This window comes from Halyomorpha halys, unplaced genomic scaffold, assembly GCF_000696795.3.
Source record: "Halyomorpha halys isolate HHAL.00 unplaced genomic scaffold, Hhal_1.1 Scaffold627.1, whole genome shotgun sequence".
Taxonomy (NCBI): Eukaryota; Metazoa; Arthropoda; class Insecta; order Hemiptera; family Pentatomidae; genus Halyomorpha; species Halyomorpha halys.
The window spans coordinates 278,208-291,120 of record NW_027111080.1 but is presented as its reverse complement, the minus strand read 5'-3'; the positions used below and the strand labels follow the sequence as shown (position 1 = coordinate 291,120).

The 12,913-nt window shown below is 29.9% G+C and overlaps 1 protein-coding gene across 1 annotated transcript in view; it reads right to left on the bottom strand.

Annotated features, from left to right (window-relative positions):
- The window catches only part of Sesn (Sestrin), a 265,432-nt gene extending 259,777 nt beyond the window's left edge, over positions 1–5,655 (bottom strand). Inside the window, exon 1 of the mRNA XM_014427229.2 lies at positions 5,603–5,655. Within this exon, the coding sequence (XP_014282715.1) occupies positions 5,603–5,640 (38 nt within the window). The 5' untranslated portion in view covers positions 5,641–5,655. The remainder of the gene's footprint in view (positions 1–5,602) is intronic.
- Positions 5,656–12,913: the final 7,258 nt, after the last annotated feature.

Here is a 12,913-nt window from a genome sequence, read left to right as displayed (position 1 = left end):
TATAAATTATTTCTATTTAATAATACAGATCAGAAAAGTGGGGTGGTCTCATGGCATAAATAATGTGCTTATCTGTTGAATGACGTTTTCGCCGACGCGGTGACGTCTTCTAGGCCGCTTTCCTCGTCAAGGTGTGCGGTAGGCGAAACGGTGAATACCGTGTATTTTCCTGTGCCTGAAAAGGACGTCCTCATTCTTCAAGGGCTGGCCAGCGTGTTCATGAGCCTGGCGTAATGGTAGGGGTAGGCCAGGTCCTAGCCTGCATGATAAAGCTGGGGCGGCATTGCAGTCGCGGCGTCTTCGGGGTCTTCCGGTGTTCGCGGCAAGGGGGGGCATCAGAAAATGAGACCCCCGACCCCGACTTTATATAAATCCAAAAATTAACCGAGAAAATCGGATTACTTAAATCCGACAATATATATTACCTATATAAATATATATAATGTATATAAACATATATTTATATAGGTTCAGCCCTAACCTATTTTCGTATTTTTATTTGATTTTCGCTGGGTTATATAACAAGGCCATGTGGACTGTATTTTGATTACAAAGGTAATTCTCAAACCTAATCCATTTTTTTTTAGTTTTTTTTCGCGCTCCTAAAACTGGAATTTCCAATTAGATGAGATAATATATATTTGAAGGATCCATTAAAAAAATATTCTAACAATGAAATTTAACTATTTCCAGAATAAAAAAAAACTCCTTTCTAACTTAATCAGAACATTACTGACTATGAATCAGTCCTTAATCCTTAATGTAGTTTGATATGTGCTGGAACTGAAAATATGACAATTTGGTCAGAAGTATGATTTTCTTATCCCTTTAGTACAAGAGCCCAAGAAGAGTAAAAAGGCGGTTATTTTACCCCAATTTATCATTACTTTAATCAAAACTACGTATTACTAGTAAAAATTGATGAGTCTACCATGTATAGGTAGGAATACAAAATGGCAACTGTTTCAAAACTTTTAAAATAATTATTTTTTTTTATTCCTTATTGAGCTCAATATCTTTAAAACTACCAACAGTAGAAAATCTAAGAGAACATCATTCAAATTATAGGAAATTTTCTAAAATTTAACCCCTTATAGAGCTATTTACACTTAATGGTTCTCGAAATATAGCTTTTTAAAAAATTTTCATAAAAATGTTGTATGGAATGTACTAAAAGATCAGTCGTTAGTGAATTTATTTTGAAAAATCTATATCTCTAGATCCATAAGACGTACATATGTCTGCCAACACTCAATAAAGGAAATTTAACTTACTATACAGTAGTTCATGACACTTATCTTCGTAGAGGTAGTAGTTTTTATGGTATTCACATATGAATATGAATTTGGCAAATGAAAATTTGTCCTTAACACCAATCAATTTATTTTAGCAAATTTCATGTAAACTATTACACCTACGAAGATAAACATCATATACTTCTTTATAGCTCATTAAACTAGCTTTAGTTTGAGTGCTATCTAGACATCTGTACGTCAAATGGTTTTTGAGATATAAATTTTTCAAAATATATTCAGTCTGATCTTTCAGTACGTCCCATACAACATTTTTATGAAATGTTTCTTTTTAAAAAGCTATATCTCGAAAACTATTTAACGTAAATAACTCTATCAGGGCTATATTTTAGCACTCTTCTTCTTTAAATGACGTTCTCTTAGGTTTTCTTGTGTTGTTCCTACTTTTTAAGATATAGAGCTCCGAATGAAAAATTAGTTTTTTTTTATCACTTTGAAACAGTCGTCATTTTTTATTTCCCATACCTATACTTGCCAGACTCATCAGTTTTGACTAGTAATTATACATAGTTTTCATTCAATTAATAAAAAAATGGGATGAGATAACTGCCTTTTTTCTCCTCTTCGGCTCTTGTACTACAAGATAACAAGTACTTTGTAATTTGACTTGGAAAGTGCAATAGCATCTCGCTTACGATAGTATTTCCTGATGCAGCCTTAGCCAAATTTTGAGTGTGAGAGAGACAGGGAGTTGATGAGTGGCTCCTCGTAGTCCAGTGAGATAATGGAATAGGGTCAGTTTACCGTGGAAAGTCCTTTCCATCATAACATGTTTACTCTTCTCTGCCAACTTCAGCAGTTTTCTTATACCGTGTTTCATGTTATTATTATACGACTAGATTTTAGTAAGAGAAAACGTTATAGTCTAATGATGTAATTACGGTCAATTTACTGAAAGTTTATTTGTTTATTAATGTATTATATGTTAATTTTTTGTTTAAGAGTAAGCAATTTTTTTTGTATTTATTTATTGTAATTAGCAACTGTATAATTTATTTATTTTTTTAATTTCAGAACCCCTATCCTATACAAGCTAAAGCGGATGTACACTCCAAAGTACTTATGCGATATTCTGAGCTCATTCCTCAACGGTAGAACATTTTCTGTTAGAATAAATGAACCGAATTCTACCCTCAGACAAATCAATGCCGGTACTCCACAAGGTTCAGTCCTTTCTCCCATTCTGTTCAACTTCTATGTTCACCACACATACCTCCATAGCTATGTTTCCTGACGATACAGCATTCTCCCAACATGATGACATAATAATAGCTAGAAATACTTTGCAAAGTCATTTTAATGAACAAGAACAATACTTCAATAAATGGATGATTGATCTGAACATAGAAAAATGTACTGAAGTCAGTGGAGTAGCATCCCTTACGAAAAGGAAAAAATTACAATCTTATTATCTTACCAAAATTACCAATATCCAAATTCCAAAAAAAAAACATTTTTTTCTAACAAAAAAAAAATTAAATTATTTACTGAAGGTTTTCAGAAACGAGGATGGAGATATATTGTAGTATTAAACTAAAAATAGTTGTAAGCCTCTGAGAACATTATTTAAACAACTAGAAGCCTCGAGAAATATTTATTGGCTATTGTTGCTTCCTTGTTTATTCTTTTGTTTGTATATATTTTAAGAGAGTTTTTTTATTTTTTTTAAAGATTTTTTTACCTATTGCCCACAACTGTGTGGCAGATTTTAATATAGCATATATCAATAAAAAAATCTATCAATAAAAAAAAAAATTGTTGCTTCAACCCATTAGTTAAAACTTTGCTTTATTTCCCTGTATAATCTTCATTATTCGACCCAAACATTTTTTTAGACGATGCCCCGTCATTTGCAAATGTGATAATCATTTTTAAACATTTAGTTATGTCATGGACATATAGTGAGTTCCTATGACGTCGAAGATCTTTTTTTTCAGTTTTATAGACATTTATTTGTTTTTTTTTTATTCCTGAAGAGAAACCATAACACTTTTAAAACTTTTAGTATCCCCTTATTCCCGTCGTATCAGCAAATTGAACGAGATGCTTCTCAAGCAAGTTATTTTCCACGCGTGTTGCGTCAGGAGTTTCGAGATGGTAAACAGGCAAGACGGCCAAGCTAAAATAAACATGGATAAGTATTTATAAGAAAATGCCAGCATTTTCGCGATTTTTTTTTTCACTTTTATTCTCTACATCCTTTGTTTATGAACTTCCCAGTTTAAACCATCATAAAAATCCCGTTGATTTTTTTCTCTGCAGTGAATAACTGGAAATTCCCTTCAGTGTTCTATAAATCGAGTAAATTATTCAGTATTGTTTATTCACGTTAGAAAACCGAAACTGAATCTAGGTCACTAGAAAAGAAGAAAGTGTGTTTATATGCATTATAAATTGAATTTTATTGTTCTGTGAGATTTAATGTTTCCATTCTTTTCAGAATTTATTTTATTTTTAATTTTAATGGAGAAAGGTTTTCTAAAGAAAACAGCCGATTATGTAATCGCTCGTAAAATATTTAAAGTACTCTAGGCGGAACTTTTATAGGATTTATTTTTTATAATTTTCCTGAAATTGCAGGCATAAAAAGAAATTTAAAAAATATTTATTATTACAAAAAAAAATTGACAAATATTATTTTCCTTACTAACAAATATTCAAAATACATATCATTGACTCAGTGTTTATTTAATTATATACTAAAACAAAAATTTTAGCTATGAAAAAATGGTCCTCAGTTTTTTAGAACATTCTATAATAATTGTATGTACAAAATAGATTATACTACCTGTATTTTATTATTTTATGTAGAATGGGATTGTGTTGAAGTTATTTCTATTTTTATGATAAAAATAATTTAAAGGCCACAGGGAAGGTGAAAATTATATACAAATTGTTTTTATTTTTCTGTTGCTATAAAAATTCGTTTTTTAGGATTTTTTGCAAAGACGTCATTCTCATATACATTTTGTTCTTGTCGAAAACAATACAGGAATTAAATAAAAGATTACGAAGCGATCTTTGCTTTTCATGTTATTATTATTTATTATTATTGCTAACAATGAGAAGTTTTTATTTATTTTTTTAAATGAACAAAAAAAAGCCCCCAAACCTTTTTATTTTTTATTGATTAAATTAAAACTAAAGTCCATAACTTTGTAATCTCATTTGCCATATATTGACTAACTTTTAATTTTTTACAAACCAAAAATTTGTTATCAAGTTATAATTTATGACAGAAATACAACTTAGAAACTTTATTCGCTTATTTATTTTTTTACTTTGGCCTAAATAATAAATAATGTTTAGTAGAATCGAAGAGAACTAAATATTTTTCTTTTACATATAAAAACAGGAAATAGAGATAAATAGATTACGTTGTGAATATGCTTTTACTTCTGACTGGCTTATATATGTATTTATACAACATTCATCATCATCAGATATATTACAATAATTCACTATTTATTTGAGAAGATAATTTGTTTTCTTCAAAATAACCAGGAAAAAATCTTCATTAATGATTTTTATAAATGAATAAAAGAAGTAAATAAGAAAGAAAGAGTTAGATAATGACTCAAAGATCAAACACCATGGATCAAACTCAAAATGACTCGATGATCAAACACCAAGGATCAAACTCAAAATGACTCGAAGATCAAACACCAACATGTCAAAGGCACTTTAGAAGAAGATTTGTTATCATATTATATAGGCAACGTGAAGAAATCACATCATCTGTGACTTTACTATACACAATATATTTTTAAAATCTCAGTGAGAAAATACCTGTTTTGGCTTAATATTATTATTACAAGCGTTTGTACAATACTATTATTATATCATAATAAAGATTAATTATTACTTTATTAATACAGTTAATAGTAATTGTATGATGTTTAAAGAACGATTGCACTATATGTATTAAGTTAAAAAAAAAAATAATGAAATGAAAAACAAAAGCACCAAGTACAAAAAAAAAATATCAATATAACTCATGAAGGAATTTGGGTTCAATACTTGATAAGGAAGTACTTTTTTTAAGAACAGTGACTATCAAAGGAGTTGATATTGTCTGTATTCACATTCAAGTCCCTGGATAAGTTAAAAAGATTTTTTTAGTTCATAAAGACTGAGGTTACACAGCACAGGCCTGAAGTAACAGAAAATAAATTTTATGCCACGGGACTCGAATCTATAAGTTAGACTCATGTAGTTAACCCACTGAACCTCTCTCCGCGCTCTTAAATAATTAATAAATAAGATGTAAAATAAAATAATTTACTTACTTCATGGACGATTCCTTTTTTTGAGATAACTTCGACATATGTGACGTTAAAAAAATTAATAAATAATTTTACAATGACTTGAACAATTATAAAGCAAATGTTTTACCATGATCTGATTCGGAAAACAGTATACCGTCTACTTAAAAAAACAACTTTAACCGAAAGAAATCACGTTATACAACACATTAGTTAATGAGGACATTCGATATTATTAATATAAGTCACATTTTTTACTGAAGATTTATCAGTTAATTGTGAGAACAATATGGCTCTTCTTATATAACCAGTACTTGACTAAGATCAAATCAAAAAGATATGTTAGTAGCCCACATAGCTTTACATTTATCGAAAATATTTTTTCATGCCAGTTTGATAATGGAATAATTTTTCGAAAAAAAAATTAAATACCGACCCTAAAATGATTGATTATTTGGTAATTAAAAGTTGAACAAAATTTTGGAATGACGAATATAAGATTTGAACGTTCCTTATCAGTTATTTTCCTGACATCTTAGATCAAAGGCAGACTATTATGTTACGTAATGATAGAACCAAAATAAAATTATCAGACCATACAATTAGTTGTTCTTCGTTTGAAAAACAATCAGCCTTACATTTATAATGCATTTAGTGTGTTTATTGTTATTTCGAAAGCAGTATTATAAATATTATAATATTATATTTAAAGGATGTACTTAGTAAATACTACAGTTAAGGATAAATAACTTATTAAAATATAAAATATTATTGTTCAATTAATCGGTCGTAACAAGCAATGAACGATTTTCGACTTTTCCTATTCTTGCTTAACAATATGATGAGGGATATATGCTGACTTAGGAGACTAAAGAACTGTGATAGGTCTTGTCGATTAAGAGTTACACTTATTCTAAGTGGAATGAGTATAGTATGTCTATCATGTACAGGCTGCCTTCATTTCTAAAATTCTAGTAAAACCTAACTTCGCCAGAACTCAGATTAGAAGAGAGAACCTACAGACCGATGGTAATTTGCAATAATTTGCAACTGGATACTACAAAGAGAGGCATAGCATAATAAAAAAAAAAAGTCTTTTGTACAGTAATTTTTTTTTTTTCGATTTTCACTACGCAAGCAATCGCGTTATAGTTCACAGACTTCTCACTAGAGGTAAAATCAACTGATCAAAATTTCGTTTTGTTTGTAATCATATAATTTTTGATAATCAATGGAAACAGATTACTTGTCAAAATTTTTTATTTTAATGAATTTTGTCTCAAATATATCGATTATTTAATGCACAATAGTTCCAAGTTCATTTTGGACATTTTATGCATTGTGAAGTTCTACTTTTAATGAATAATGTTCCAAGGCTGCTCTGAAAGCTAAAAACATTTAATAGTCAATAACATCTTCATCAAAATACTTGAGTGGCATCAAAGCATCTATTTGAAACTATAATTCCTGACAACTATTGGAACTATTATGCAATAAGGTGTTGATATATATTAAGGCAGTCGATAAAGTTTGAAAAACAAATCAATTTATCTTTATTTATTTGTCTATTATGACTAATAATATTAAAAAAGTTATGATACTCACCTAACTTGAGCAAGGTGGCGTTCGGGAACGAGAAAGTACTACGGACACTAATCAGAGAGGAACGGACACCAACGAGGGACTGGAGGTTGAGATCTTGGCTAATCTTTTGGGGCAAATAACAAAGGTTTCGTGTGACGTAGCGCTTGTCTAAGATTGCCTACAACTTGAATAGATAACTCTTATCTATCTCTAGTCTAGGTCACCGCTCCCTCGGCTCCCAGTTCACAGGGAGTCCATCAGCTGGAGTTGTAAACTTCATGAAAGCAATGGGTATCTGTAAACTTCATGAAAGCTATGGGTATCTGTAAACTTCATGAAAGCTATGGGTATCGGTAAACTTCATGAAAGTTATGGGTATCTTTAAATTTCATGGAAAATCATAAACTGATTGATTCCTTTGAGCACTATAATGAGTCTTTTGTTGATCTGAGTTGAGCTCCTTTGATCAGCATTTATATGATCTTGTCATTTCTGTCCATAATTGACGACACTTTGACTGCCTAATTAATTATTGATTGATGATTGAGGCTTTATTTTTGGAAGCTTTGGATTCACGTAGAATTGAAAAAAAATATCTGTGTATAGTTAAATTCTTGTTCAAACACAGCTACTACCCTTAAAAATACTTCGGTCGAATTTAAAGAGATAGTACAGGATGGTATACCAATTTTAACGAATTTCATATTAGCCATTTTAGCTTATGCAGACGAAAGTTGAAGATACACGTAAAAATGATATACATCTGGACAAACGACTGACATGGAATCCTCACACAAGACTGAAAAGACCGGACTGCTCGTCGATTCCGACTATTACAGCACTTACTAGACAAACGGTCTAAATTGCTAATCCATTAGAAAAGACTGATCTACATGACTGTTATAAGCCCTATCTGGACATACGGAGTTGAGCAACGGGGCTCCATTAAACCATCGAATTCCTCCCGAATCCAATCCTTACAGTCCAAAACCCTTTGTAAAATCCTTAATACTCCTTACTTTGTCACAAATCAAGTCGTTCATCAGGACCTCAATGTCTCATATGTTGTCGATTTGGCCAGAACCAGATACCAATCCTTACATGATAAACTTCTCAACCGCCCAAAACAACTCGTTTCTAACCTGGCTTCTCCTTCATTACCTAATAATCCTCCTAGGCGTCTAAAAAGAAGATATCCTCGAGATCTTCTCCTCTAGAAATGTTTTTGGAGTTCTAGCAATCTCCACATGTTTGTATCATGTCATTATATCGCTTAGAGCAAATTTACTTGATGTATATAAATATTTATATAACTGTAAATAGCAATAAAGAAATTATTAAAAAGCGTCATTTTTATCAAATTCCATTTAATGGTTTCTCCCTTTCCATTTTCTTGACATGGATACGTTTGAAACACTCAATTTAAATATTTAATCTATCATGAAATAACTTAAATTTAATTTCAAACCTTGAATTGATTACTAACTTGGCTGATAATTTTAATCTTTTTTTGTCGTATTATTCTCTTTTTAATTATAAAAATTTCTATTAATCATTAAAAGAAGCTCTATGATGTTACTTGACAAATATTTTTGTTTTAAAGATAATTAAATTTTGCAATTTAACTTGCAAAAGGGAGAAATAAAAATTAATAACTTAGAAAAATCAATTGTAAGCTATGTTAATAGAAATATAGTATTATATGATTTATAATCTTTACACTTTCTTGAGACTGGTAAATTTTTTAAAAATAAATAATTTAATTTCTATCCATTTTAGTCTCAAAACCTTTTATTTTTCTTACAAGCCCGACGTTTCGGCCAATCTGGCTATCTTCGGGGACAATCTACTTAATAAAGTTTTGAAATTATATAATTTAAAAACTCTAGCTTCATGCAGGATATTCTGCTTAGGTCAAAACATCAATTTCTAATAAGTCAATATTCACTTAAAACAAAATAGAATTCATTTATCACAGACACTATTCCTTAAAAACTTTATCACAACCCGTAGTATTATATGTTAGTATATTACATATATTACATGTTATATGTACATATAATAGTATCATATGTTGAGCGAATAGTAAGAAAGTAATATGAATATTTTAGGTTTCCTCGATAATGGTCTGAGGGCCGAAACGTCGGAAAATAATAAACAAAGTTGAGAGGAAAGGATCAAAATAATTTGTGTTTTAATTGAAGCTAACGACTCACAAACAAAAACATGATAGCTAATATATTAATAATAAAAAATTATAATTATATAGTTTTACTTTAAATACATTTTCTTAATCATTTTGAGTGATATTTAACCATTTTTTTTCTTAATATTCCCAATGTTTGTAAAATCTTCTAATAATTGAGGCAAGGGAATGAAAAGTGCCAGAAATACAAAATTGTGACTTTGACGGATGAACGATGAAGAAACCATCGCCAATTGACTGGTAACCGTTGGAAGTTACTATCTTCAAGTATGAGCACTAGCTTAAAAAGGAGGAGATGAGCATTTAAGGATTTAACTACCAATGTAACTTAAGTTTCCTCATCTGCGAGAGCTTCAGATAAATTTGGTTATATAATATAAAAAATACCTTAAATTATAAAGAAGGTTAGTACTCTATGATTGATAGGAGAATACAGATTTTAAGTCCTAACTGCCATGTTAAGTAATTACCATATGCTTTTCCTCTTTTGAAGTGTAGCGTATTGAACAACTCGAGATTGTAAATGATGACTCAGGGCAGATACGACGTGAGTTTATTTAAGGTAATGGATGGAGATAGGAAGACGTAGCCTGGATTCCGATTGCGTACCGGAGCAGATCAAACTGAAGTGGGTATAAAGTGGATTGGCTGGATGATGGAGTAGGGAATCTACATCTTCTCTGATCTCTCTCTCTCTCTCTCTCTCTCTCTCTCGGAGTGGGTGGTGAGGGCTGCATGAAGGAGAAAGAAATATGGTTGAAGGAGGGACTCCCGTTGGAGTCCTATCTGCTTGAATAGTCATTAATTAATTATTAATTGAAATGTTAATAAATGAAATATATTGATTACATTAGAGTTACATATATAGATATATATTAAATATAGAGTTACGATATGTTTGTGTTGAAAAAGATTTATTTTGCATAATTAATTTTAATTTTCTTCACATCAGTTGTTTACTTATTTGTCTATTATTTAACTCAATTATCTACTTATGTTTATTTCAGATCTGCTTAGATTATTTAGTTATTTATTATCATCAATTTTATTTTATATTTATCTTTATATTTTATTTTCATTATTATTTATTCACTTTTATATATTTAATATGTAAATATGGTATGGTTGTATATGAAAACCATTAATATTATTATTTCAATAAAAAGTTAAAAACAAAAATTAAACATAATACTTTTAACTCATTCCTATAGAGACAACAGACACTCTTTCAATCCGTACTAAGAAAAGAAAAAACATTTTTTTTTCGTTTCCAATGAAGTAATAATTGATAGAAAGTTTATTGAATTTTCACTGTTCTTTTAAAAAAAAAAAAATCTCATCTTATAATAATTTGCTAAATGAAAAAGTGTTCACAGATATTGTGGTATAGCCTTTGTAGCATTTGAAGGCGCAAAAAAAACAACGTAATGCAAAATATTTTTTAAAAATTTTTAATTTATACCGTTACAACTAATGAAAGGTCAGGGATGCAGTACTTTGTATAGAAGTACGGGTAGTACACCAAGGGTTGTGCCAGTAGGTGATTAGGTCAGAATATAGCTCAATCAAGTTGTTTATATCTCATACACATGTACATTTAACAACATTCTATACTAAATTTATAAAAATGCAATAATAAATCGACAAGACAAAATGCCACTAAATTAATTATGATAAAAAATTATACAAGACAAAAAATGACTGCTGTTGAAAAATGACGAAAGACTACAGAAATGAAAACTAAATTTCGAACCAAAATGCCAAAAAAAACAATTTATTTTCCTTATAGGGATCCTTTAAACATCTCGATTCCTGTTATAAATTTTTTTTTAAATATTATTATTATTCTGAATCTATTCTATTGACCATATTAAAGTTTATAAAGGTCGAAAATACAAATGTTCAATAAAAAAAAAAAGTATATTTAATAAAATTCAACAAGTTTATGTTAACTAACATAAAAAAAACGCTATATGATTGTTCATGATACTTTTAAGGGAATAATATAGACCTGTGAAGAAACAATCCATTGCATTTTTTGTATGATAGACCACTGCGTCTTTTTTTCATTATCATAGACAAGTTGGAAAGGTTCTAATACAATGGTTCCGCGAAATTATTTTGCAATGGGTTATTCCACACCAATAGTTTTGGATCTTACCACCTCAGATTTTCTATAATTAATCGCAGGTTTGTTGTAGGTATCTTGGCCTTTCGTAGCCTTTCCTGAAAGACGACATAAGACTCTGTTTATATCAAGTGATAATGTTCAGCCATTTACCCACTTCTAGCATAAGATTTAGCCCATTTTCCAATTAGTACTAAAAAAAAAGGGTTTAGGAACCAGAGGTTAAATTAAAGGTTCACCTAGCCTACAAGATGGATTGTAAGACTCAAGTTTGTAAATAGAATTGTATATATGAATGAACGGAGTACATGTGCATCAATTTTAACACCACTCAGGATATATATCCTCATATGGAACATTTTATATGCGTTTAGAATTTTATACGGGTAAATTTGATGGTTTCAGTAGTCCAAAAGATAATTTGTCAGATATCTGATTACATTCATATAAATTATTTTTTATTAAAAAACTAAAAGCTTAGAATGTCCGTCTAATAAGCGCTAATGTATTCAAGAATGACGAGCAGTTTTTTGCCTTTTCAATCTCTCAAGATAATCCTTGGTCCAGATAATGTTCTGGTAAGCGGATTTGTTCAACAGGGATACGGGAATATTATTAAAGGATACTGTAGGGCTAGATGATTTATGGAAAAGGTGATTTGATGGGATTTATTAGGATTTATTTTAATCCTCCTGTTTTTATCCCCTCCTATAAGTCTTGTGAAAAAAAATTAAAAAACACGAAAATTAAAATATATCTTTTTATGTATATGCTATTTAAAAATGACATATAAATAACGATACTAAATTTTTAGGCTATTTTGTATATTTATTGTTGTTTATGTTTTATAATGGAGCTAATAATACTATTTAATAACTATAAGTGTAAAAATTACTTCAAGCACTAATACTTGTGTTTCACAGGGACAACTTTTAGTGTAATTATACACGACAAAAAGTTCAAGTCAGCATATGGGAAGGTTTTTATTTGAAGAAGGTTATTTACTTGTACATTCATATCGTAGGTACAGTATGAAACAACCTTACTATTTATGAATCAACTATTCAAAGAGAAAAAAAAAAGACTTTTTAAAAATTAAATTTACTATTCATCCATCTATTCTTAGTGCGCTGATGTTCCTCAAGGTAGTATCCTCGGTCCCATCCTCACCACCTTGTGTGCTCGCACTTAATAATAAGCCTTTAATTGCAGCCCAAACTCTCCAATCAAATATCATAGCCTTTGATGAACGGTGACGTAATTAGAGGTTTAAAATAAATTACAACAAATCCCAATAAATTACTTTTACCCTTCGTCGTAAGCCTACCGACTGCCCTACAGTATCCTTTAATGATGTTGCTCTTACCCCTGTAGAACAGATCCGCTACGTTGGACTTCATTTGGACAAACGACTAAC